Genomic DNA, 27547 nt, shown 5'->3' on the forward strand with positions numbered 1-27547 from the left:
CGGCGGGGGCCCCGGGGCCCAGGCGCCGCGGCCCGGCACGCCGTGGAAGAGCCGCGCGTACAGCCCGGGCATCCAGGGGTGAGTGCGCCGGGCGGGGGCCTGACTCCCTGCAAGCCTCCTTCCTCCTCCTGGGACCGGGAAGGGCACCGGGCACGCTCCCGGCCCCCGCCAGGAAAGTTAGGGACCCCTTGTCACAGGGAGGCGCGCCTGGGTGTGGTTTCGCGTCGACCCAACTGCAGGAAATTTTAAGTGTAGCCAGGAGTGTCAGTGAGGCCGAGGGTAACACAGTAACTTTTTTTCGCTCGGAGAAGGCCCCTTTAAAAGGTGAGTGATACAGTTTATCGGTCAGTGATACTGTAGCGAGAAGCGATTTGTGGGTGGAGTAGGGTTACAATGTGTTTAAATCCTGGGCAAAAGTGAACGTAGAGCACGTTGTTTTGCCCTGGTTAAAAGCTTGGCTAATAGCACTCCCCGAATTAAGACCTGTTTATTGCATCTTCTAAAGCATAAGTACATACAACTTTATTTTAAAATATTTACACATTAGCCCAGAGGGCCTTCGAAGGTCTGTGCAAGCTGGGTGTCCCAGAGACTGCAGGGAGGAAAGAGAAGTGAAGCAGGGAGGCGGGTGGAGGCCGCAGTGGCCCCAGGTGAGGCGGCCCAGGTGTGACGCCGTTAGCCAGCTTCTTTGCCTTTGCTGCTTGCTTGAGTTTCGCGATAGAGTAATCGCATATAGGTTGCGTGTCCCTATTTCAGGACTTAAGTCATGACAGTTGCTTACTCAATTTCTTGCGATTTAAATGAGGTTGAAGGATTTCCCAGGGCATTAGGGTTATCACAGATATTAAGAGTCCTCCGCACACTTCCGATGGTTCTGCGTGGGATTCCTTCTGGCAGTAAACCTTGCCCTCAGGTCCGTTTATTTCCCCTTTGAAGTACTTGGAAATGCCTTGGTTGATACTGTTTACCATGTGTGTTACATAGCTTTAGCCCTTCGGCAACTTGTTTCACCTGGCTGGGCAGCGGTGTTACTTTGTTAATTCCAGGGGGCCTGAGTGTGCCGGGGCGCCCAGCCTTCTCTGCCCTCTCTCTCCTCGTGGTGCTGTGACACAGGTGGTGAGGCGGGTGCTTCCTGAGGTGTGACAGTCTGAGTACCCAGGGCACCACCGGGGCGGGAGACTGGAGGTTTCCAGTGTGTTAGGTAACCGCAATGGACTCGGTGTGTCTTTGCAGTAGAGAGAACCCGGAAATCTGGTCTAGGCTTCAAACCTGTGTTTAGCCTCTGACGGTCCAGAGTTGTACTTTCGTCTGCATGAGCAGTCCACGTTGAGCCCTGTGCATGCTGCTTGTGCTCGTGAAGTTTCCGTAACCCCAGGGCTTGCAGACGGCCTCACTTGAGGTGTTCCTGTTCTTTTCATTGGTCTGTGAGCCACAGCAGGCCAGGTGCTTTGGCGGGATCTTGGGCAGGGTTGGCGTGGGAAATGCAGTCCTGCACTTGACCCTGAAACGCTGGGCTCGTCTGAGCCTGTCCAGTATGCATGAACACTGGCTGTCCAGGTGTGCAGACCTGGCTCGCTCCTCCCTCTGTCCCCTCATCAGTCATTGATCGGATCCCACCCCACTGTGTCCATTTCTCATCCACTTTGCCCTCAGACAGGCTGGTATCTTGGTGCCCTCTGGTCACGCTAGGGCCCTTTCCCAGCACAGCCAGTGGGATGAGGCTCTCTGCCAGGGATTTGATCAGGTTCTGTCCCCTCCCCAGCCTCCTAGGACATCTCCCTCCCCTCTGTGAGCCCCACCCACCTGTTCAGTTGAGCTCTGAGACAGGGTAGCTCAGGGCTTAAGAAGGGGCTCTGATACTCCCAGGCCTGGCTTGATCTCCATCCTAGGAGGGAGGAGCTGTTGTCATGCTCTTTGAATCCTCTTCCTTTGCTGGGTGAGCCTTCCCTGCTCGCATCAGGTGGCCTGCACCCCATCCCCGATGGAGACCTCAGGCGAATCCACTTGCTGCTGTTTCTGCCTAGAGGAGGGGCCTTGCTAGCTTTTCCTGCCAGGTGCCTGAGAGTGGGGTGAGCTCTGCCTGGTTCATGTCTCTGGCTGCTGTTTCAGAGGAGGCAGGGGGAAGTAGTGAGCCAGAGAAGCATGGAGCCCCAGACAGTGAGAGCAGGGGAGGTGACCATAGAGCATTTCACGTGACCCGTGGGTCCTCTGTGAACCAGCCTGAAGGGGTGTCCAGGAGGAGCCCTGTCTGGAACCTGCCTTGTTCACCGGCTTTCCCAGGGTGCTGGGCAAGAGCAGCACCAGGCTTTCATGTGTTGCTCGAAGGGAAAGAAGTGAAGGACCCTGTTGGTGAGAAGTTTGTCGTCTCAGGTCCCAGGACATGCATTTCTGAAGACAGTGTGGCAGTCCTCAGCAAAGGACCAGCCGCACCTCCTGAACCCTGGGCCCTCTGCGTAGAAGCCCATGTAGCAGCCTGTGCCATTTATCCTTTTCTAGGGTGTTTTTCTACTGCTTTGCTTGGTGCCTCCCAGGTTGGAGAGTTGCCACTGCCTCTGGTTCTTGTTCTGGTTTTAGCTGAACGCTTTGTAACCTTGGGAGTTGTGGGCATAGTGTGAGGTGCGCTCTCTACCTGCACTGCTGACCGAGAGATGTGAGCAGATCTAGCCCCTTCCACTCTGCTGTGTTTACACCTCCGACTCCTGACCTCTTGATCCTTTGGTGCTGTTACTTCACCCTGGACAGTCCCAGTGGCTTTGGGAACCTCCCAGTAAGGTTGAAGGTGAAGCAAAGTCCTGCATGAGTGAGGGTGGATGTGTGACTGAGCTCAGGTCCTTGGCCTCACCTGTCCTGGTACGTTGGGTGAGGGCAGGCCAGCCCGGCAGGTGTCTGTAGCCTGTGCCCCAGCTGGCGCCACATCTGGGCTTGGCAAGTGTAGGTGTGGCCCCCCAGGCATGCCTACGGTGTGGCAGCGTGTGTAGCTCCCTCTCCACAGGCGCCATGACCATCCTCTGTGCCCTTCACAGAGAGTCTGCTCTGACTGCATCTGAGAAGCTGTCCCATGTCAGTTTGTTGGATGTGGCCAGTGTACCCCACAGAGCCCTGCTGTGCCATGCTTGTTGCTAAGGAGTATGAGCAACAGATCCTTCCTGTGCTGCTGGGCTCCAGCCTGCATTGCAGGACCCACAGTAGGGCAGCAGGACCTGCTCCAGAACGCCCTTGCGGGGCTGTCTCTGGTCTGCTTGCCTTTCTCTCCTTGCCCCCATACGGACATCGGGGGGTGGACAGGAGAGCTATGTGGGCCTCCTTGAAGTGTGCTGGTGGCACAAGTGGGTCTTGCTTGCTGGGTTCATCCTGACACTGAAGGTGGCAGGTTGGCGAGGGAAGCAAGAATGATCGCACTGCCCAGATATTTCCTGCTGCACTGACCACTGAGGAAATTTGCTCGTGCTCAGACACTCCACCCACTGAATCATCGCGTTGCCTGTTCCTGCCCAGTGTACCGCCGCCAGTCTGCACGGGGAAGTCGAGAGCAGGGCCCACACTGCTGGCTGTGTTGCAGCTGAGGGAGTTGGCTGGAGAGCTGCTCAGGCCACACCCTGTCTGTGATGAGCCTGGGCCCTGCGCTTAACAGCGACACTGGGGAGGGGCATGCCAGTCCCCCTAAGGGGCCGGAACGGATGTGAAGCAGGCTCTCGTGTGCTGGGGAAAGTTTTTGCAAAAAATGGGGTAACGCTCATGCTGAGAGGTCCGAGCAGGCCCTGCTGCTCTTGCTGGTGTGCACATTTGGTGGGAACGCAGTGCTGCTGGAAGTGGCACTTGGCCATGGCTTAGTTTTTCTTAAAGTGACGTTAAAGAAAAAGTTTCATAATTTTAAGATTTGTATTTCAAGAGAAAGTCTCAGACCTCCTCTCTGGTCTCTGATGGGATTGTGGTCTTTCTGGTGAGTGGCTGTGGGAGGAGGGGTAATGTCAGCATTGGTGGAAAAGAAGTATTTTGTGTTTCTTGGTTAGTTGAAGCCATTTAGGATCAGATTTTCTCATTGTGGAGTGGATAAAAGAGCTGTCATTACAAAAATAAGCTGAGATGTTCAGATTCAGGAACTTGATTTTGATGGTGCAGCCAGAACTTGGGTGGCAGAAGAGGGCCCAGGAGACTGTGGAGCTGCGCCTCCCCAGCACTCAGCACGGCTCGTGTGCTGAGAGGGGCCCTGTGCTGAGCCTTTGGCCAGCTTCCTTCTCCTTCCTGAAGCAGAGTCCTCTGGGAAGCCACTCCTCTTCCGAGGCCACTGTGAGGGGAGCGAGGCTCCCAAGCCAGGGCGGGCAGGTGGTCTCAGTAAGCAGCAGCAGTGCCCAAGCACCTGTTCTGTGGTAGCGTGCATCCTAGTGAGACAGCTGGGCCCTTGCGTTGGCCTTTGGCAGGCCTCTGGCCCAGCATCTCAGTCTTGAGGGTCCCAGTTCTCAGCCTTCCTGGCAGGATTTGTTTCCTTGCACTTGCAAGTCCCCAGTTCCTTGCTAGCTGCCAGCTGGGGCTGCTCTCAGCTGCTTAAGGCTACCCGCATTTCTTGGCTCATGGCCCCTCCATCTTCAAGCCAGCATGGTGCCTCAAATCTCTGATGGTGTCTCCTGTCAGCTGGAGGAAGCCACCTGCTTCTGCAGCGCTCTGCAGTGCACGTGATTGCCTAGGCCCACCCAGGCGGCCTGCCAGCCTTAATGGCACGGAGTGATGGGACTGATCCCGGAGACACTCTCATCAGACCGCACGCACAGTGCTCTTGGCTGGGAGGTGTCCTCTGCTCTGGACACAGGTGGTGAGGAGGCAGTGCCTGGCCCCTCCTGCCCTCCTTGACTGGACTCCAGTGTGTCACAGTCACTCTTGCACTGTGCCAGCCCTGTCCCCTGGCTTGATTGTCACCGCATAAGTCAGGGAGCCAGAATGACCTTGAAAGGGGTGAGAACTCTGTGTGCCTCTTGTGGATGGGCTTTCTGTTTAATTTCTGTTTCTGAATGTTTCTGAGTGCGTGCGTGAAGTCACCGTGCTTGTACTCAGTGCCAAGCATCGGAACTGCTCTCGCCCTCCAGGTCTAGGCCCTCTTCCCCTTTGTGAACATCCATTCCGTTGTCCACTTTTTCATTTACTTTTACTTTGTGTTTCTCACAGAAGTGAAGCCAGGCAATATTTAAGCTTGTGTATCTGGTTTATTTCACTTAATACTGTGGTCTCCAGGTGCATCCTTTTTCCTGCAGATGACTCGTTTATCCTTCATGACAGAGTAGTATTTCACTGTGTATAAATACCACATTTTCTTTACCCATGCATGTGTTAATGGACATATAGGCTGCTTCTAAGATTTAGCTTTTGTGAATTGTGCTTCTGTACACATGGGTAAGTGTAATATGATGTCTTTAACTCTTCTGGGAAGAGACCTAGAAGCAGGAGAGCTAGGTTGAATAGGATTTCTAGTTGGAGTTTTTTTAGGAATCTCCATGTTGAATTCCATGATGGTTGCACTAGTTTACGTTCATGGATGGACTGCTTTGTAAAATATCTTTTGAGAACAATTTACAGGTGAGCTGTGTGACTACGTACAAGCAGAGAGATCAAAAAGGGCCCTTTGCACAGCATCCCCTGCATTGGCTGGCTCAGGGAAGCTGTCCTTCCTGTCCTGTTGCTGGTGGTGTGCCTGTGCTGCCTGAGGGACCCATAAGTGCTAGGGCTCTTCCCAAAGGAGGTGGTGCCCAGTTGGAGACCAGGCTGCTGCTCTGCCACGCCCCCAGGACGGAGATGCTCTGTCCTCGCCTGTGTTCCCATGCCATCCTGGGCGGCAGGCCCACGTGGTGTGTGTAAACCACACGCGTAAGGGAACTTGGGTGGCTCGCTTAGGAGTGTTAAAGATTTGATTTTCGATTCGGAGGTGGTTGGTCTGCTGCAGTTTATCTGCTTGCCTTCCCAGAAAGTGGTGGAACCCGTTTTATGCCCTATAATAGGGAAAGCAGAACTGGAAATCGTTCAGAAAAGTTCTCGCTATACTTGAAAGGCATCCCTGTGTAGTTTCGACTGTCTTTTCTCTATAAAAATTAATACAAACTTTCAGGAAAAGGAGGAAACCTGGGAATGTGTTGATGAATTGTCTGTCGCTGAGCCAGCTGTCAAGTGTCCTGGTCACCTGTGTTCTGGGGTGCCCCTGGGTAGGCCTTTGCTGGCAGCCGGTAGCAGCTGTGAACCCCAGGGCTTTTGCAATGAGCTACACCTCCCAGGCCTTCTTTTCTTTTGAGACAGAGTCTTAGCAGGTGTCCCAGGCTGGGCTGGAACTTGTGATCCTCCGGCTGCAGCTGCCCAGAGTGCCGGATGGCAGCAACACCTTGCTGTTTGTTGCCTTGTGTTCTTTTCGTTCCCAAGTCGGCGGCTTTGCACACATGCGTACGGTTAGCTGTCTCGTGGATGACGGTCGGTGTGCGTGTCCTAAGTGATAACAGGAGCGTAGGTAGTTTCTATCTTTCCACGTTCCAAGGATCTCAGATCATTTTTGGACCCTTGTTGATCTGAAGGATGCAAGGGTGTGGTAGTTTAAGAAAAATGAAAAATCGAGTTGTTGGGGTGTTTTTGCCTCCAGCTCATTTCCCAGCATTGGGATGCGTGTGCCGGCCTGAAGTGCGCTTGGTTACGTGGCGTCACACACTCGTGGGTCTGTTGTTAGCCAGGTTCACCTTGGCTGCAACCTCTGGGCCTCAGTGTCCCCGGCTGGTGTGCCACCCTGCAGAGCATCTCACAGGAAGAAGATTGGAAGTGCTTTGGGTTTCGCTCTGAGGAGCTCAAAAGGCTGCTGCTTCTCTTCCCTCCTCTCTTCTCTGAGGAAATTGAAACCAAAAATTAGGTTCTTTGTGTTGCCAACAGGAAAAGCCTTTCTCTTGGCTTTTGAAAATACAAGTTTCTTGCTTGGGCCAAAGCTGTTCTCCTGGACACCGCAGACTGGAGTTCTGAGGAGCGGGGCAGGGAGGGGCGCAGTCAGAGACTGATGTGCTGCCGCGGGAGTTCTGGAAACACCCCTCCACTGCATCGAGCGATAGCCTCGTGTTATAAAATCTAAGCAGCGTCTCTGGTGCGTTTGTCCTGCAGTGTCTTAAGAGTCTTGCCTCAGAGTTGCTCGCTGCTGTCAGGGTGCAAAGGCTGCTGGTGTGGGTGTGTAAGCTTTAATCTGTTTATGCCGTGCTCATGGCTACAGCAAAGGACATACAGTGTCGTTTCCCTGGCTTTTTGCAGCTTCTAACGCAGTGATTATAGGTGGTGTAGGAAAACGCAGACAGGGATGGGGAGCAGTCAGCAGGCATCTGGAGCAGTGCCTTCCTGAGGAGGTTCCCGAGAAGGTGGTGAGGTCTGCATACAGCAGCCCCTGGGCACGATGCCCACCGATGCAGCCGAAGGACTGAATCTTAATTTTATTTAATTTTAATTAAAATTGAGATGGCCATGTATTTGGACAGTGCTGAGCTGGTGTAACTTTATACTCTATTTGAAACACACAGTCTGATTGAGTAACAGTTGCAGAAATCGAAACTCTGACAGCAGTAAAAACTGTGCTGTTCAGCAGGTCACCACTTGGAAAGCTCTAGAAATTGTGTTTCTAATGCAGATTCTTTTCAGAGACTGTTATTTCAATAAAGCATGCAGCATAAAATGGGTTCACAGGCAGAGTGCAACATGGAACCACTTGGAAGGCGTGGGGCGTCTCTGGCGCAGCACCAGCTGCAGCTCTTGCTGCTTTCGTGTGCAGGCCAGGGGCAGTGGCCGGGCCATCCCATCCCTGTCTGGGCAGCTCCCTGCATCACCGGTGCCAGTGGCTCGTGCACCCAGCGATCTGCAGGGCTTTCCTCCTTCGTTCCCCGAGCACAGCTGTGAAGCGGATGATTTTTTTCTGCTTCCCAGACAGAAAACCCAGCCCAGACAGGCTGACGTGGTCTGGCAGAGGGTGCCGTGCTGGCGAGTGTTGTCCGGCGCTGCCGCGGCCCCCAGTGCCGAGTGTGGGAGAGAGACTGCCAGGGCAGGGCAGGCAGGTGATCACGTCACTGGCAGACTTGTCCTGATGTGTTGAAGAAGGGCCTTTTGCTTTCCTGCTCTTCGCTTTTCCCAGAGAGAGCGGAGTCTGAGGCTGTGGGCGTGGGCCTGCTGGGAGGATGCGCTGCCCCTCGCCCTCGCCCTCGCCCTCGCCCGCGCCCGTGCCATCCCACTGAGAGGGTGGAGCCTGTCCTGCCATGCTGGGCTGCAGCCTGGAGGGCTGGCCAGGACTCCTGTGTGTGCAGTACCCTTCAAAACTGCATGGGGGGACGTGGGGCATTTGCTGGGGTGGGGACTGTCTCATCTGATGACCACCGAGAGCGAAGCAGGAGCGGTAGACCTGCCATCAGCTGCCTTAGCTTGTGCTCACAGACCTGCTAGATAGTATCTCATTCTAAAGGGAGAATCATTAATCCCCTGGAGATGCAAGCGTCTTGCTCCAGGGGCCCTTGGAAAATAATATGACTGAGGAGCGGACACACCAGCTCCCTCCCTGGGAGGTCGGCGCCCCTCAGCCTCACTCTGGAGAGCGTTTGCACTAAGAGCCGGGAGCAGGAACTAGTGACATGGCAGAGGTGGGAGCTGCGGTGCAGCACAGTAGAAGCTTTTCAGTAATAGGCATCTTCTCTCGCTGTAAGCAACACGAGTTTTTAAAAATTGAAGGATAACTGAAATGATGGCCAAAAAAATCCAAGGTACTTACAGCACAGGAAATGCGGTGAGACTTGACGTACAGCTGCAGGTTAGCCCGCGGAACTCGCTCACGCCTCTGTGGAGGGCTGATTCGTCAGAGACTGATGGATACTGCGAGTACACGCAGGGGCACAGAAAGACGGTTGCACTTAGCGCACACGGAAGGACCGGAGCCTGCCCAGGAGAGCGTGGGAGCGGAGGCTGGGGGCAGCTGAGGCCTGTGGGAGTCAGATGGCATCTTAGGGTCAGTTCTAGAGCAGGGTCATGGAACAGGAGCGGTGTGGGGCTGGGGACGATGGTTCACAGCGTCTCCCTTAACAGGTAGGTGCCACCGCTGTCCCTGTGTCTCCGCTGGCACTGCCTCCAGTACCAGCCCCGGTGCTCACTGCCAGCTCCACTGCACTGTCCCAGAGCCAGGCCCTGCTGTCCCACCGAGCAGGAGAGAAAGGGAGCTCAGCAGGGGCTCCCGGGCCCCATGGCTGGTGGGCAGAGCTGGCGCAGGAGTCAGGCTGCTCAGTGGCAAGGCCTGCTTTCTGACCACTGAAGGTGCAGGGCACACAGGGTGAGGTGCTGGATTTTAGCCTCTGGATCTGATGCCTGGCTTCGCAGGAGAGATCACGCATGCTTCAGGCCCCAGGCACTGGAGTTGTGAAGCTGGTGTCCGATCGTCCTGCAGGACACTGAGAGCAGCTTCCCACAGCCAGGCCAGCAGGGTCCAGCAGCCTCCCACTGTGAAAGGGGCTTCTGCAGGGGCTGGGCGGCACTGCCGCTGACCCCGTGCCCGACACTGTTAGCTGTTTTAAAGTTGCAGATGATTGTGAGAGTGGAGTTAGAGATGATCTCTGAGTGCTTTACACAAAGTTTAAAATAAATGACATTGTTTTTATAAAACTGGTGTGTGGGGTTTTTTTGTTGTTGTTGTTTCGGTTGAGACAGTTTCGCTGTGTAGTTCAGGCTGGCTTTGAACTTACTATGTAGCCCAAGCTGACCTTGAACTGAAAATGATCCTCCTGTGTCAGCCTTCTGAGTGCTGGGATTACAGGCGTGTGCTACCACACCTGGCATTCGCTTGCTTTTGAAAGGGAAGCTTTAAAATCACTCAGTCCCACCACCCAGAAGTAACCAAGGTACAATGAGTTGGTTGCAGTCAGAGACACTGCTCACTCGTGTGGATGGACATGCAGGTTGATCAGCAGAAAAACTTCCATTACAGCCGTGTTATCTGCATTTAGAATTTAGTAAATTATTAATTTTGCTTAAAACTGAGGTGTGCAAGTTTCCCAGAGATACTGCGGAGGCTGAGGGGATGAAGCGCGATGAAAACCCTAAGTGGCAAAGTGCAGAAGCTCGCTTCGTGACGCGGGTTTACACGCTGCCCCGCAGGTGAAGTCAGCCCCGTGGGCTTGCCTACCTCCTGGCCGCACTGTTTTCCCTCCCGTTGGCGTTTTGCTGAAGTTAGGGTTGCTGACATTTTTGAGCCTTGCTGGGTGCCAGCTGCTGCTCATAATCTTTCATTCACATGACGTCCCTAAGTTTGTGTAACAGCTCTGTGCAGGGTGCCATGTCCCCGTATTCCACATAAGGGGATGCGGGCAGAGGGTCCTGCGGGTTCAGGGCAAGCAAGCAGTGGAGAGCTGTCACCCAGACAGCCACTTCCGCCTCTAGGAAGCCCCGCGTACATTTGGTGGGTCTTGGTTCTCTGTCGCGCACTTCGTGGCCACCAGCAGGATTTCCTCGGGATGCCACGCTGTCCTTACGACGCACGTGCGCACGTAGTGGCCAGGTTTTTAAGAGAGCAGATAGGGCTGTGTTCGCTGGTGACTGTGGTGCCTGAGTCTCTGCCCTGAACCACGGGTGCTGCACGTCACCTCTGGCTTGCAGAGTGCTAGAGGAATCAGAGGCAAGAAGGGTCCCCTGGGTGGTCACACTCTTGTCCTGGGCGCCCCTGCATCCGCGTGTGGCCCTCTCTGCCACAGGGCTGTGTCCTCACTGGTCACGGCCCCCGGACACTGGTGCACTGCTGACTGAGGTTGGCTCTGGTTTGGGGTCCTTCTGAAGTCCACTGGGTGGCAGGGTTTGTCTGCCTGTTGGCAGTGTGTGGATGGCTTCCCTGGCTCCTGGCTCCGCTTGCTTTGCTTCTCTGAGCCTCATGGCCATGCAGGGCTTCCTGTGGCCTCACCCTGCCCTGTCTTCAAACTAAACCCTACGTAGCCAGTGTGTCCTAGCCAAGCTTTTTGTTAGAGCCAGGTGCTGTAGGGTCTTCATCCTGACCCTTACCTGTGTGCATTGTTCTTACTGCACCCGACACCCTGTGATGGTTTTGGGGGCTGCCTGTCCTTGCAGGCAGGTGCCATGATGATGTCCTCGTGGGGTCCCTCCACTTGCTCCCAGGTGCTCCCTGGGCTTCAGGGCTGACGTCTGGCTGTGACTGCCTACCGCTTACTGGGTGTGTGCATGCATGCGTGCATGTGTCTGCGTGGGAGTGCACAGAGGTGGCAGTGAGTTGGGCCACCACTAAGGGGCCCACACTCCGTGAGGGTGCAGTTCTCCTGGTCTCATCTTTCATGCCACTGGCTGTCCCTAGGGATGGGGACCAACATCCTGGTCCTGTGGATTGTGCTGCTTCCTCTTGGTCACACACAGGTTGGGGACCATGTCTTGCTGTTCCTGTCTGACTGCTGCTCCTTCTTGCCCAGCTGAACACAGCTCCATGGGACGCTGGCGCTCACCTTGAGGCTGCCTTGGAGTGGTGGGCCGCTCTTCTTAATCTCCTTACTGCAGGCGTTTGCTTTATTTTGTTGTTTATAGTGTCGATGTAAACCTTTGGGTTTTGCCTTACTAATTTCCCTCCCTCTTTCTTCCCCACTCACCTGTGTTTGTTAATTTCCCAGTCCGCTGGGCTGTCCATTTTTTTCATTTCCTTTCTATCATTAGGTATGGATCGTGCAGGGAGGGCCACACAGGGCCGGCAGATTGTGTGTGTGTGTCGGGGGGGTGGGTGGAGAGAGTATCGCTGTGCCCTCGCTACTGATTTTAGCACTCCTTCCCCCAAGTCTGGCAGCCTCAGTGCTCAGCACAACGTGGCTTGGTGCCTTAGCAGAGCCACACCCACAAGTTGGGCTGTGCTATGTCGCTGGGGCCAGGGCCCCTCTCCTATGTGCTGGCTTCTGCCTCCTGGGCAGGGGTTCCTGGACGTTATGGGATGGCATTCAGGGGCTCTGCTCCTGTCTTAATACTTTTTTCTTGTTGCTGAGACAGGATATCTGTCACCTAAGTTAAAGGAGGGAAAAGTTTATTTAGCTCAGTTTGTAGAGGTTTCAGTCCATAATCAGGTGGCTCTAAGGCAGCGTGGCGCATGGCGGAGGGGTGACCAATCACGGCAGTGGGAGACACCGAAAGCAACAAGGGTCAGGGACAAGCCTCTTTCTTTCCCTTGTACTGAATGCAGGCTACCCGCCCTAGGGCAAGTACAGCACTCACACCCTTAATGCTAGCTAGAACTATGCCAGACCAGTCACTGGACTGATTTACTAATCACACACCCTAATCCCAGCATCACAAACTCTAGACTCAGCCACCTCTGAAAAAGCCCTAGGACAACATGAGGCTTTGGGGGGCATCCAGACACAAATCACAACAGTTTGTATCTGCATGACTTCTTAGACTGGTGACGAAAGGTGGCACCAGAACCAGAACCTTGGTGTGGGAGGGGCCTTTGGTTTTCTGGCCAGGAGCAGAGCACAGATCCACAGGACAGAGCTCTGTGGTCAGGACTGCGGGACATGGGGGCCAGGCCTGGAGAGGCAGCAACGCTGGTTGGGTTTGCAGGAGGATTGTAGAGATGACTCCGAAGAAGGTGAGAACCCAGTGGGCTCTGCCCTCTGACATTGGGGGTGATGAAAGGTTGGCATCGTGGTAAGTTGTGGTTGTAAAAGCAATAATTGAAGACATTGAAGACAGTTGACATAGAAGACATTGAAGAACTCACTGAAGGCAATTTGGAAAATGCCCATTATTTTGCTGTTAACATTTGAGATACTTGTTTCTATTATTTTTAATGATGCTTTAATTCTATAGCAAATGTGTCTCTTTGTATCTGTTTAAACCTAATTCTAGGCAAGTGTTCCTCTTGTCACTGAAATGCTCTTTTAAACTAGTTTGCGTATTACACAATCGTGCGCTTTCTAAACGATCGGAGAATTGTGTTTACCTCCCCTCCTTGTGGAGGGGCTGCAGTGACTGTTGTGTCAGGCACTCTGAGTGTGGCCCCGGCTGGACGTCAGGGTGCGTGGTGAAGGGCTGCCCAGTGCTGGGCTCGAGTCCTGGCCCTGCGGTCTTGGGCCAGTGACCGCCCATCTAATGGACCCGCAGCTGTAGCATTTGCTTTGAGAGACGATGGGATGCTGGTGAGGTGGACACTGTAGCGTCCGGGAGACCGCTGTCTTCAGACTCCTGCCTCTCTCGCACACTGCCCAGGGCCGTGCTCCCACCTCCCCACAAGCCTCTGCAGGTGTCCGGAAGGATAGCAGAGCTACAGCCCTGTGCACTTAAATGAACTTGGCTACCTGAGTAGTGAGCAAGGCCTGGGGACCCTGGTGTTCAGAAAAGCCCAGTAGGTTCTCAGTGGGGCGGGTGCCATGGGGCACCCAAAGGTGGCCTGCAGCCAGCAGTCAGCACCTGTGGTGTGCCTGTGATTGTGGTTAGGTTCTTGAAGGCCCTTGGACAGCCACCTGCTCCAGGGTCCCCAGGGTTGCTGGCAGGAGCAGCCTGGGAAGGAGAGGACAGAGCTGACTGCGGCGGGAGCAGCACTGGGTGAGCAGAGTGCCACGTTCACGGTGCAGCGCCCTCTGTGCTGGCGGCCCTGTGCATGCTGGGTGCTGCCCTGGCCTTGCTGCCCCGGGGAGTCCACCAGCCCGGTTCCTGCGGTGCCTGTCCAGGCTGCGCTCTCCTCTCCTAGCTAGGCTTTCAGCCCTCTGCCTGCAGGGGACTCTCTTGGGGCCTCAGGGCTCTCCATTCACTTGTGAGAACCACGCCTGGCCTGCAGCTGCATTCAGGGCCCTGTGCGGGAAGCCAGGGCTGCGAGAGGCCCCTGCCCAGGGGGCGGGGCTGGTCTGAGGCTGAGGCAGCTCCCAGAGCCAGAAGTACCAGGGCGGGCCAGGGCTCGTTTACAATTCTAGGTCATGTACTTCCACTTGTGTTGAGCGTAGATTTTTTTAAAAATCCATGTTTGAAGGCAAGCTTCAAGGTTTTCTAATTTGTACAGGTATTAGTTGCCTTGCAAGATAATTAAAAATAGATAAGAATGAACTGTAATTAGCTCATTAACCCATCAGTTAACGGGTGCTTTCAGGAGGATTGTTCACCCTTCAGAAGAGTGGAGGCTGGTGCTGTCTCTTGCTCAGCAGCTTGCTGTCCTGGTCTGGGTTAGCATTTACCTCTTTACCGTGTCTGCACTGTTGTAGTCTGACTCGCTCATTTCACTGCAGTTGCATCAATGCGTGGTAAGAGTCTAAAAATGCAGTAGTTCGCGCCAAGTGTTTCTGCCAAAGCGTTGTTTTCTTGCAAAAATGCAGACAGCAGACATGGAGCCGGAGTGAAGGGGCTCTGATTTCGAGACACTGACGAAGCTTTTGAGGGAACAGCTGGAGGAGCGTGGGGAGAAGGAATTGACAGTTGACAGCCGTCTCTGGACTTCCTGTTCCATTTTACGGGGTCGTAGAGAAGATGGGACCAGAGCCATGCGCAGTTCATAAGGTCACTTTTCTCACAGCACGGGCAGAGCATCACAGGGAAACCAAGGCAAGCGGGCAGTTGGGCAGCGGGCCCGGATGCTGAGTGAGTGGTGCCCGGCCGGTGGGGAGGGGCTGGTGCTCTTTAGTGCGTCCCCTGCTGGTCCGGGTGTAGATGCTGAGCGTCTGTGACCTACTCCCGTTCCCAGGAGGGCGGCTTGTCTCCCTGGTGTTTGTTTTCCATAAGCACTGGTGAATGAAAGCTGACATTGCACCATAAGGACCCCTTGGGCTGGAGACCTAGCGGAAGCACCTGAACAGGCAGTCCTGCGGTGGGCTCCTGCAAGACGACTGCTCACCTCCATGGTTTCCTTGACCCACCCCTGCCTTGGGGCTATGGGCACTGCCCCAGACCCTTGTCTTTGCCTCCCTTACTGTTGCAGTGCCACTGCCTGCCTGTCCTTTGGTCCAGTATAATGAAATCATCCGTAGACACACAGAAAACTGGTTGGTAGGAAGCAGCATGGCTGCACCTGGTCTGTGTGGGCCAGTGGCCATCGCTGGTTTCTCAGGATCTTGCTCCTTCGTATATCCTGTGGTTTGCAGGGTCCTTTTTCTTCACTACAGCAAGCCCTCTCTATGGCAAGACCTAAGTGGGAAGTGGGTGCTGGCCAGACGCCTGCCTGCCAGTACTCCCCGACTTGGTGAAGAGGAGGGGGTGCAGCCCCGAGGCCTGCATCGACGCTGCTTCTACGGAAGGCTTCCTGAAAGCCCATGACGGGCTCTGGCAGGCTTCCCTGTTGTGCTGCGAAGTCAGCTATCTAACCCCCCCCACTCATCTGTCCGCCTGCCCGGCTGCTCATGGTGGGAGAAGCCACGCTGCAGGCTTGAGGGCAGCAGAAGCATCCCAGGCCTCCTGTGTCCTTAACACTTGCTGCTGGCTCTGAGGTGCCCTCTGTGGGGCCCAGGACAGTGGAGGTTAGTGCTGTGCCATCCAGCATCAAAATGCCCTTGATTTGGAGACTGAGCTGAAATTGAGCTCAGAGGTTGATGGCAGAGTTGTCTGTGGGCCGGAAGACTTTGGCGTGGTTTTCCTTTGGGTGTCTCTTCAGCTGTGCAGGTCCCTGGAGTTGCCGTAAACGGACAGACATAAACTGACTTCCTCTTTTTTGTTGATGAGTACAAATCGTTAAAAGTGTTCCTTGATGTGATTCGATGGAAACCTTTGGAGAACTAAAGGTGTTGAGTCCTCAGTGCTGGAGGCTGATGTAGGAAAGGGTGTTGACGGCTCGGTGCTAGGGGCTGGGTGTAGTTGTTGTTGTTGTTTTGGTTTTTTCCTGGTACCGGGAATTGAACTCACAACCTTGCTCTTGCCAGGCAGGCCCTGTGCCGCTGAGCTAAATCCCCTGCCCCTGACCAGGTGTAGTTAATGATGCCACTTACTGTGGGCCAGTTGCCCCGTGTCTGTGGCTTCTGTATGTTAGAGTCAGCCACACGCAGATAGAAAGTGCTCAGAAAAGAAATTGTCTGTCCTTAGACATACGCACTGTTACTTGCCATTGTTCGCTGATGGAGTGTAAGCTGTTCACACGGCATTGTGCTGAGCATCTTGGGTGATGCAGAGATGATCCGGTGTGTGGAAGGATGTGGGAAGGCTGTCTGCAAGTGCTGGGATGTCTCGTACCCCGCCTGGGGTTAGCCGGGATCCCAGAACCTTTCTGCACTGAGACCTGGGTGACTGGATGCTGCCATGACCTTATGTGCAGTTCCCGAAGGTGGCAAAGGCTTTGGGTGACTGGTAAAATAATTCCAAATATTTTGTGCTATTTACGTTTCTTGTGAAATGGTACTTTGTTTCTACTGACATCAAGATGGCCAGGATGGGGCGAAATCCTGTCGTGTTTTAGGGGATGTAGATCAGTGTGACAAGGTGGTAAATGGGATAGCCGGGAGAGCCTGGTTGGTTTGTTCTGCCAGGGGTTGATCCCTTGCCTGGAGCGAGCACTGTCCAGGGTGCTGTCCTCGTGCGGTGAGCCCTGTGTCCTTTCCTCCCTGGGGTGCCTTTCTGCTCGCAGGCCCACCACCAGCCAGTGAGGGCTGCAGGATGCTGGAGGCCTGGGGCAGAAGGGCTCGTGCCCTCCAGCAGCCTTTCTTGGATGGCTGCTATCCCGCAGTTCTCTTCTCGGCCTGGGGTCGATCTTGCCACCTGGCTTTTGAGTATCCACAGAGTCAGAGCAGGAGGCAGCCATGGCCCTTCAGCCTTGCCCAGGGTTGACAGTGATGTTGGTAGACTGTCCCATGCTCAGCTCTGTCCACAGGGTCGTCAGTCCTACACCTGGGTCCTTGGTCGCTTCTGGAGTTTTGTGGTACCTTGGTGGGCCTGCTTGCCCAAGGCAAGGCCCTGGGGTTTGCCCAAAACTCTCTTACCCAGCGCCCTCCCCCAGGTAGCACTGCCTGACAGTGCAGGCCGTGTCCAGCCTGCTGTGAGAGCTCTGGCCTCTGTTACCTGGTATTCTGTTACAGGGGTTGCAGTAGGCAGCTGTGTGTGTGCATCCCACTCATCACCGACCTCAGACAGGAGTGGCGGTGGGTGTTCTTGTAGTGATAGGATGCAGTGCTGGAGTCGGGAGGCCCTGGTGTCCCCACACATGGGAAGGCTGTAGTTCTGTTGTTAGAGGTGTCTGTTAGCCCTACACAGGGAAGCAGACATCTGATCAGACACTGTGGGCGGCAGTGTCTGCGTGGACTACAGGATGTGTCACCCCTCAGGCTCCCCAGAGCCCGAGCAGGTGGCGGAGAGACTGCTTTTATCGTTACCGTCTCAGATATGCAGTCCTGAAGAGGAGGTTGGCAGTAGACTGCAAGTGAGACCTGGAGTGGTGTTTTGGCCCGTTGCGGCGCTCTGCTTATAGGTATTTTAATGGAGTGACCGCGTGGTGCTGTTGATCGAATTTGTTAGCATACCAGCTACAGCGTCCTTCCATGACTTTGGGCAGTTGTGTCTTTATTAGCGGGGCTCTGAACCCCTATATCCTGCATCTGCAGTGCAGCACTGTGGACACAGGGCTGGTGGGGCTGATAGTGGTGTAGGAGGCTCACGGCTCACACGCTGGTCTCCTGGAGAACTCCGCAGGGACGGTGACTCGGGAGTGTGGGACACCACCAGCAGCCTTGCTTGTGGGAGGAGCCTGCTGGCTGATGCTCCCAGTCTGCTAATGGGAGATGTTGGAGCGTAGGAATACCGGTGCCTGCAGCCTGACCAGCGGAGCTGACGGGCAGGACAGGCGGGTGCCTGCAGGAAGTGTGAGATAGAAGCTCCACTTCAGAAGCCTGTGGTGCGATGTATTTTGGAAAAATTGCTTCGTTTTAATGTTGCACAAGTTATTCCCTTCCTGGGTCCATTAAACACAGCTTGTGGCTGTCTGCAGTGGCATATGTTTGGGGTGAGCATTTTTATTTTAAAAAATTAAGTTTTGTAAAATTAGTGCCCAGTGACAACCTGGTACTTCAGGCAGAGAGTGGGCGAGGGTGTTTGGTGTTGGGTTCTGCTGGGAGAGGCAGGTGGTGCCCTATTGCGGTCAGTTACTTTTGAAACTTAACGTTAGCAGCTTTATTAAAAAGTATCCCCTCCTTTACACAAACCGTTACTCTAGCTCTCATGGCTGTCGCTGAGGGCTCCAGCACCTCAGGGCGGGGCCTCACCCCGCTGATCTGCCGTCCTGCGCTGCCTTGGAAGTGTCTTTCTCGCTCGTGGATGCTTGGCTTTCATTTTCTCAGCGTAAACCACGGAAGTGGTTCTTTCGATTCCATGTGTTCTTGGTGCCAGGCCACGCGTAACTTCACCCGCTGCCACGTGTTTCCAGTAGGGAAAGAAGCTGGAGTGTAAGCGGCCTGGAATGCTCTGGGGCACGCGGACCTCACAGACTGGGAAGCGTGTTTGGTCGAGCTGTAACTCTAGCGTGTCCTCTCTTCTGTCCCCCAGCCTTCACGAGGAGATCATTGACTTTTATAACTTCATGTCCCCCTGTCCTGAGGAAGCAGCCATGCGAAGGGAGGTGGTGAAGCGGATCGAGACTGTGGTGAAAGATCTGTGGCCGACGGCTGACGTGAGTCTTCACTGCCCCAGCTGGGTGCTGCTGTGCGTCCCTAGCCCCATCAGCTCAGGGTGGGTTTCTTCTCGCCTGAGGCATGCTCTGGACCTCCCGGCAATGCACAGCCCCAGGCCCCGCCCCAACGGCCCTGTGGAGTGACAGGCCCTGGCAGGCCCCAGCCGCCTCGGCCTAAGGTGTGATTAGTCTTGTTTTAGATCCGCCATCCTCACTCCCATGCCTAGCAGCACGGGACGTGCTGTGGTAACTGCAAGGGGTTCTTCGCACCCCTGAGCCCTGAGTGCCGATTGAGCTAGCGATCCTGGGCATTTGGAACGTGTGCTGCGGCAACACAAACGGTGCCCTCTGCCAGGAGCCGCCGCCCCCTCACGAAGGAGTTGGCCTGCACGAATGCCGGTGATCTGGGCTGACGGGAGCCCTCGCCGCTGAGGGGCGAGTGCGCTCTCTGGGGCGGGCGGCAACCCAGGTTCCCATCCTTGGTTACCTGGGCTGCGGGCTTCCCTGTAAACCTCAGTACCAGGACAGAGCCCTGCTCTGCGCAGTGGCTGTTTGAGAAATGACTGGAAGGTTTGAAACTGGCTGTGAGAAACACTGGGCTCTGGACTAGTATGGGGTGAAGGCAGGAACGGTTTCGCCTCTTGAGTTTTAAACGCTCCTTTGCGGTGCTGGTCTTCAGAGACAAAGGGAGTGTTTAGTTGTCTGCATGGTTTTCAGCTGTCCTCACCACCCAGTCCTCTGCCCTGTTTCCAAGTGGTTTTCCTGCTACTCGAGGGTACAGCGAGGCTCCCGGCAGTGAGGTTCATGGGACTGCATGCTGGAACTGTGGCTGTGCTCTAAGACAGCCGTGTTCTCTTCCAGGTGCAGATATTCGGCAGCTTCAGCACAGGTCTCTATCTTCCCACCAGGTGAGTGCCCGGTCCCTGCATAGGTGGTGTCCGCTGACCGGGGCGGACGCAGGGTGTGTGCATGCCCAGCACTGGAATCCGGTCCGAGGTGCAGAGGCCAGCTGGAGGAAAAGATTGGGGTGCAGGGCAAGTTCGACCCAAAGTAAGTTTTAATTTAGTGCTATGGAAATACTTTGATTGCATTCCGTTCTTCCGCATGCACTCACTTTGTTGGGCACGGAAATGCCGGACACTGGAATAGAACGAGGTGGCACATGAAAGGATCGTCTTAGTGCCTTTCCTGCTGCTGTAGTGAAATACTGCAGCCCGGGTAGAGTGTGACCGGTAGATGCTTATTTGGCCCAGGGTCTCGATGTAAAGTGTGAGACCCAGGGACTAGTGACAGCCTTCTGCTGTGCGCTGCTGTGGTGGGGGAGGGAGAGAGAGAGTGGAAAAGGGGCCAGAGGCCCTGCGACCTGAGCAGCCCTGAAGGCTGCAGCTCTCAGCCCAGGGCCCGGGCATCATCTGCCCGCCGTGTGAGTCTTGGATGTGTCCCTCCAAACTCTCCCGGGACCACGCAGAGTCAGTGTTGTGGAGAAGGGTCTGCCGATGCTGGGATAGCTTTGAAAATTTGATTTTATAAAGTTTTAACAAAGATTAAAGAAAATTCTGTTTAAATAGTGCATGTTTAAGAATCCTTATGTGATAGAGAAACACCCAGTTTGTGGTCTACAGTGATGTCCTAGTGTTTTCCCATGAAGGACTCTGGATAGCCACATGTGTTTCACGTGAGTCCCTTCACCCGTGTTTCTACTGACCCTCTGCCCTTCGCCTTGGGGGCTGAGGAGGCTGTGAGGTCGGGTGTGGCGGTTGGCGGTGTTGGCTGGGCACAGCCAGGCGTTGGACAGATTGTGAGCTGATGCAGGGAGCACAGGAGTGTGAGCCAGGAACGGGGCCAAGGCTTGGTTTGCAGGGCAGCATTTTTATTTTAGACCTTGCCCCTCGCCCCAGTGCTGCTGGGAAAATCTTTCCACTGGTTGCTGTAGGGGCCCATAGTGCGCCGAACCACCCTAAGGTGATGGGGCCAGGGTGCTGATGGAGGCCGTGTGCCTCGCACGGGTCACCGCTCGGAGAGACGAGCAGTGCCTGACCTGGCCCTTTGTCCCCAGTGACATAGATCTGGTGGTCTTTGGAAAATGGGAGCGTCCCCCTCTGCAGCTGTTGGAGCAAGCCCTGCGGAAGCACAATGTGGCGGAGCCGTGCTCCATCAAAGTCCTCGACAAAGCCACAGTGAGTATTGGGCTCATGCCTGCTGAGCACAGCCGCACCTTGATTCGGCCTAGCGACCGGGTGGCCCTGGCTGGGGGCAGGCACTGGCTACGCTTGCGTGGTTTTTGCTGCTGCTGCTGTAAAACGTACGTGTTACCCCTCATGCTTCCCAGCACACTGGTGACAGTCTGCAGGGCTGGAATTTCAGGTTTTCAGACTGTTCTTGACACTGCACTGTGGGATGGTGACTGAGGCAGAGATGATGAGGTGAGGAGAGAAAGACTCGGAGGGGCCGCTGGCTCTCAGTGCTGCCCACTCGGGAGTGTGTGGCCCGAGCGCGAGCACACGGCACATTGGTGGGTGACAGGAGGAGCTCCCCGTTTGCTAGGATGTTCTTGGAAGGAAGTCCTGTGGTCCTCCTGCTGTAGCGTGCGCGTCCTCCCCGCCGCCTGTGCTGGCAGACTTCCAGGGTGTGCACAGGGCTAGAGAGAGACCTGACTTGCCAAGTTCCAGGACCTCTGGAGCACGCAGCCCCCTGCGGGGTTGCTGCAGCAGCTCTTGGTCCCAGCGGCCCCACTGCTGTGGCGTGGAGTCCTCTTTCCTCCAGCGTCCGCGTGCGTTCTCCTCTCTGCTGGGCCCTCCCACAGTGACGGCTCACCCACTGGGTGAGGACTCCAGTCAAGGTGCAGTCTGTGAGAACACCACCCCAAACCGGGTCCTGCCGTGTCACTGCCCTTTTCCAGAATCTGAGTGTGTGCGTTAGCTTTTTAATAACACTCTACCAAGTAGAAGCTGGGGGACTGTCACCTGGCACACATGGGGCGGCTTCTCCATGGGTGTGCATGCTGCCTGGCTTTGCTGCCTGGGCCTCTTCCTGAGGATGCCCGTTCCTTCCGTCCAGCAGAGCAGCTTGCAGGTGGGTGGAGCATGCGCACCGCTGGCCAGTGCTGCACCTTTTACGTTAATTCCTTGAAAAGTCCTCTTCTCTGTAATCTGGGGTCCGTGCTTTCTGAGCTCTTCCAAAAGCTCTGTACAACCAACTTGAGATGTTCTGATGCCCGACTATGAAGGTCATTGCATATTGAAGCACAGTTTTTTAAATTAAATCTTTACAGGTACCGATAATAAAGCTCACAGATCAGGAGACTGAAGTTAAAGTTGACATCAGCTTTAACATGGAGACTGGTGTCCGGGCAGCCGAGTTCATCAAGAACTTCATGAAGGTACTGGTGTTGACGTGCTCGCATCGCGCAGACAGGGCCTTGAGCTCTAGTCCTGGTGGCTTTGAAGGAACGCAGGAAACCTGGCCTCAGTGTGGGAGTCGTTAACGACGTAGGCCCCACTGGCACGTGTATCCCCTTCTGTGGACACTCGGAAGCACTTTGCTGGTGCTCCAGGCTGTGTTTCTTGAGTAGCCTTTTGCTGAGGCCAGGCTTGCTGTGGAGCGCTGTGAAGCTCTTTGTAGGCATTTCGCAGGGTCTGCTCCCGGCTCCATGTGCTCCACCTGGCGGTCCTCTCTCCCCGGGAGATTGAGTTATCGCCGTGTAATTCAGATTGGTCCCTTGGAGATCGTGGGGCCTGTGGGTGCCTTGGCGCACCTGGCGCCTGAACTGATATGCTTGGGCTCCTCCCTCTGGGCCACCCCCCTGGGGGCTGGGCCATCTCTCCCCATGTCCAAGGCCCGGGCAGGCGTTTCCGTCCCCAGCACACCCCGGCCTCCACAAGGAGCCTGCCAGGCCCCGCCACCCCGCCCTCTGCCAGACGGAACCGCCTGCGTGACAGGCCTCCACCTCAGCCCACTGCGTGGGCGGACTTCCACCAGCGCCTCGGGAAGTGTGTCCTTTGGCCCCTCAGAGGTTGACACTGAGTGACCCAGAGCCCTGCAGTAGGCAGAAGGACAGATGAAGCTGCCCAGCCCCCGGGTGCTGCCTGAAGTGGCTTTGAGTGTGTTAACTAATCAGCGTGTCTTTTTCTTTTGGGATTTACAGAAATACTCACTGCTGCCTTACTTGATTTTAGTATTGAAACAATTCCTCCTGCAGAGGGACCTGAATGAGGTTTTTACTGGTGGGATTAGCTCATACAGCCTCATTTTAATGGCCATCAGCTTTCTACAGGTATGCTCGCCATCTCGGGGCTGTTCGTAGGAAGAGGGGGGAAGGGAAGCCTCTTCGCGATTTCCGCCCAGCTGCTTCCGGGGTGCAGGAGCCTTGCTGTCGCTCCCTAGCGCTGCTCTCCCTAGGGCCTGATGTCTGGGTTGTGTTGTAGAGCCTGCGGGTCCACACTCCTTTCCTGTCGCTCTGTGTAGCTCGTCCCTGTCACTGACTGTACCGCCTGGCTACAAGGTGCTCCCTGGGCTCTGCAATCAATTGATAGCTGTGTGAGCTCAAGGAATCTTTACACTGAGAAAGTATTCATTTCTTTAGGGACAATAAACTGGGTTTTTTTTCAGGGTCATGGGCTCTTATCCGTGATTTATACTGAAAAAATTTCAGGGCCTCGTGTCGTACTTCTTGTGGGGTCTGTGCAGCCATCCGGGCCCCACGAAGGCCGTCCCCTGCCCTGTGCCTGACCTGGCCCATGTAACGTGCGCACTCTTGCTACGGCTCAGGAGGGGAGGGGCCCAGACCCCATGAGGGCTGGCTCTCCAGGGTTTTGCCTGGACTAAAAGGCAAGGAATGGGGGGGTCCGGGTGAGGTGAATGTAAGAAGGCTCCACGCCCATGCGGATTACATAAGGGAGTCCACAGAAGCGAAGCTTCTCTCAGCCCCGAGAATGCTGGTGACTCGGAAGGCACCTCCCCATGGAGCTGTGTGTCTGTCCCCGGCCGTGGTGTCAGGACTGACCACAGCGGCAGGGCTTGCTCTGTGCAGTGGACCCCGTTCTGCGCTGGCAGGTTTTGTGTCTGCCACAGGCCACAGGCCACGGGGTGGGTCCTGGGTGCTGGACATACTGAGTGTAGCTGGCAAGCTGTGTTAACCGGCTGGTGTAATCCAGTTAAAGAGCAAAGCTGTCTATGGACAGCGCAGGTCTGCGCGGCTGCGGATGGTGCGTGTTAACTTAGTGGTCTGGGGCTTAGGTTCAGTGAGTCCCACGAGGCATGAAGAAAGCGTGGTGCTAAAGCGTGGCGCTGCAGCAGGGCTGGGCTGCTCTGTGACAGCAGGATGTGCATTTGCTCTTAGGCACCGGGTATGCGGAGCTAGTCAATCTGATACTGCCACCTATTGGTTACATTTTAGAGTGACTGCGGTGTAAGATGGCGTCTACCATCCAGGTGACTAGAGTGCAGAGTGTGGTCAACTTACTTAACGTAGAATGTCGGGCAACCTGTGGCTAGTCAGACGTCTGTGTGTAGGGCCGCTGTATAGATTGCCAGGGTCAAGACTTCACGAAAACATTCACACGTTTGTTTCTTTGGCGCATCCTATGACAGTGGCAGTCCGGCCTGCACACTGCCGGCCGAGCTCCCTCGGGCCTGCTGCTTAGTGGTCCCTGAAAGGGCGACCAGCGCCATCCTGTGTCCCCCCAGGACAGGACTCGGATCTGTGCCAACTGTGCCTGCATTGCTTTTACAGTTGCATCCGAGAATTGATGCCCGGAGAGCTGATGAAAACCTTGGAATGCTTCTCGTAGAATTTTTTGAACTGTATGGAAGAAATTTTAATTACTTGAAGACTGGTATTAGAATAAAAGAAGGAGGTGCCTATATCGCCAAGGAAGAGATCATGAAAGCCATGACCAGCGGGTACAGACCGTCCATGCTGTGCATCGAGGATCCGCTGCTGCCTGGTAAGGGCGCGGCTCCGCCCGCACGGCTGCGAGCCAGCAGGCAGGCGCTGGGCCTGCAGGGAGGCCACGTCGGGCCGGGTGCCCGGGGCAGAGCCTCTGCCCCGGGGACACTCGCTGAGCTCCCTGTTCAGTTCTCCGCGGAGCTTACTTAATCAGCCAGAAATCAGAGGGGAAGGGCTGTGGCTTCATGTCACAGAGTGGATGTCCTGGCTGTGAGCCACACGCTGCCCGGGAGCGCGCAGCCTGGAAAGCAGAGCCTGCGCATCCTGCCCCGTGTGGCTGTGCCGCGTCTCCCGGTCCCAGCAGTGTGGATGTCGATGGCGTCGCTGTCATCTCGCCAGGGACACCGCACACCTCAGCACAGGCCTGCTGCTCGGGCTGGGACCGCGTGGCGTCTCCAGGACTGTCTGCCGTGGGCGTGGGCTGGGCTCCAGGTCTGGGCGCGTGCATTGAGGGCGCCTGCGGCGGCAGTCTTGTGATCCTTGCCACCATGAAACTGCGTTGTGCAGATGTCTGTTTAATTTATATTTCTTTAATGATAGTGGGGCTTGACACATTCTTATTTCTCTGTTCCAACACGTATTGAGCATTAGGTGAGACGCTGTTGGTGACAGAATCAGTGGCAGAGGGGCAGAGAGGTGGTGGAGACCAGCTGCAGGCACTCTGCCCCTTTGTCCTTGTGTGCCCCATGCCCTGCTGGTCTGTGCCCTGTCCTCTGGGGGAGTGTGTGTTAAGGACACCTTTCTTGTTCCACATACCATATTTTCTTCTCCTAATTTCTTTTTAATTCGTGTTTGATATTTTTATTTTTCCGCTTCTATGTATTTTTTGTATTATCTGCAAATTTAACTACTTTGTTGTGTGGTAGTATGAGATGTATTTCCTAAAATTTTTTGACAGCAGATCCCCTGACGGTTTTGTCATGACTCTTAAATGGCGTGTTTTGTGCCATGGTTTTCCTGGTGGCATGGTACCGCAGGTGTCACCCACCCTGCGTCTGTGTTGGGCCTATTAAGCTGGGAAGTCATTGTCTTCAAGTGTGTGCTTACACGTTCTTGCGAAACAAGGGTCTGTGTGATCACTGGGTTATACTGAAATCTAGTGGAGATGAAATTCCAACTCTTAGGATGCGCCTCCATACAATCCACACCTAACTTGAATTGTGAGGGACGCTTTATACACATATGGTTTGGTGCTTGGCCTTCTTATGAAAATCGACCGACTGCTTCGCCTGGTGGCTTTGGAGCGCTTTCTTGGGCTTGCTGCTCGTGCAGCTCTCCAGGACCAGACCTCCCTCCGGCAGGGTCCCTTGTGCTGATGGGCACACAGGGCTCCTCCCCGGCAGTGGCTGTGGGTCCAGCCTGAGGCAGTGACTGGGGCAGGGCGGCCCTGGTGGTCTGTACACGCCAGTGCCCGCAGGTGCTGTCGTGTTGTCTGATGCGCTTCGCTGGGGTCTGGGCTTTCAGGGTGGGGGACTGGTGCACAGTCACTTGAGTGACAGGGTCGGAAACATCTGGATAATGGCTCACGTCTGCGCCGCGTCTGACAGCTGCCTTTCTTGCAGGAAATGACGTTGGCCGGAGCTCCTACGGCGCCATGCAAGTGAAGCAGGTGTTCGACTACGCCTACATCGTTCTCAGCCACGCTGTGTCCCCCCTCGCCAGGTCCTACCCCAACCGGGACTCGGAAAGGTAACCGAGGGCCCGCATCCTCGCCTGGGATCCCAGCTCCTTGCGGCGGCAGCCACATCTTCTGGTCCCATCCATGCACTGCCGTGCAGGTGCTGCGGGTGCACTGCCGTGCTTCAGCAGAACTGGCAGGTGTTGATATGGAAGTCATGTTTTCCTTGGGGCATTGACATTTTTTAGGGCATGAGTTTTGGGGGAGCACCTGGCTTTGAAAGCTTTGGGATCCGCTGTCCCACAGGCCGCCTTCAGGCAGGCACTGGTGCCAACCCCCTTCTCAGCTGAGTGATAGGAAAGGCTGTGTCAAGACGTGGTGCCTAGGGGCTGGGGATTTAGCTCAGCAGCAAAGCGCCTGCCTGGCAAGCGCAAGGTCGTGAGTTCGGTCCCTGGTACCGGAGAAAAACCAAAAACCAAAAAAATAAAAAACTAAAAAAAAATAAAAAAAAGACGTGGTGCCTGTGAGTGGGAGGCTGGCTGCCCCACCTCTGAACTGGGCTTAAGCAGCCCTGTGTAGACGGCCTTCTGTGTGGTTGAACCCACCTTTCCTATCCATGGTCTCAGACTGCATTTGAGCTCAGAGTTGGAAGACGTAAATACTTCGTGAAGCTGCATGAGCTCATTTCCCCGTCTGGCTTGGTACTGCCATAAGGTGTGGCGGGTTCTCCAGCAGAGCCTGTGCTCCCCAGTCCTGTCCCGCCCTTAACGTCTGGTGTTGCCCTTGCAGCACGTTAGGAAGAATCATCAAGGTGACTCAGGAAGTGATCGACTACCGGAGGTGGATCAAAGAGAAGTGGGGCAGCAGAGTGCACCCGCTGCCGGATCTGGGTGAGGCCCCTCCTCCCTCCCGCACTGCTTGCCGTGAATGCCCAGGGTGCCTCCTTGCCCTTGGAGGTCGTGTGTGTGTGTGTGTGTGTGTGTGTGGGGGGGGGGGGGCGCATTAGGGATATGAAAAGCAACAGGTGAGATTTGCTTTAATATATTTTATCTAACTCAGTGAAAGTATTAACATTTCAACACGTAATTTTTATTGGGAAATTTGATGCCCTGTTTTTGTGCTGTGTCTTGGAAATCCAGCGTGTGTTTATATTTACAGCCCATTCTAACTGGGGTGCTCAGTGTTCATCAGAAGTAAGCTGATCTATATTTAGGTTTCATGGAAGCTGTAGTGGGAGGTGACTTGCATACCTGTGGCGTTGCAGGTGTATTTGAATTGAACATGGCTTTTAAAATTAGAGAAATCGAAATTGGAAGTTGGGCCTGCCAGCAGCACTGCAAGGCTTAGCCGTGCCGTGAGGCAGTGGCTGCAGCCGACACTTCCGCACTTGGTGCTATTAACCTAG

General features: G+C 55.1%; 1 protein-coding gene across 2 annotated transcripts in view; it reads left to right on the plus strand.

Annotated features, from left to right (window-relative positions):
* Papd7 (PAP associated domain containing 7) overlaps nucleotides 1–27547 on the plus strand; it is a gene marked incomplete at its 5' end in the record, with an annotated part of 33323 nt that continues 5776 nt past the window's right edge. For both annotated transcript variants that reach the window (XM_005407069.2, XM_005407070.2), the window contains 9 exon segments: nucleotides 1–78; nucleotides 18454–18577; nucleotides 19439–19485; nucleotides 20634–20754; nucleotides 21849–21956; nucleotides 22722–22850; nucleotides 24309–24522; nucleotides 26087–26213; nucleotides 26932–27032. In XM_005407069.2, coding sequence (XP_005407126.2) covers nucleotides 1–78; nucleotides 18454–18577; nucleotides 19439–19485; nucleotides 20634–20754; nucleotides 21849–21956; nucleotides 22722–22850; nucleotides 24309–24522; nucleotides 26087–26213; nucleotides 26932–27032 — 1049 coding nt within the window.

Source organism: Chinchilla lanigera, unplaced genomic scaffold (genome assembly GCF_000276665.1).
Source record: "Chinchilla lanigera isolate Chin_1 unplaced genomic scaffold, ChiLan1.0 scaffold00103, whole genome shotgun sequence".
NCBI classification, from domain to species: domain Eukaryota; kingdom Metazoa; phylum Chordata; class Mammalia; order Rodentia; family Chinchillidae; genus Chinchilla; species Chinchilla lanigera.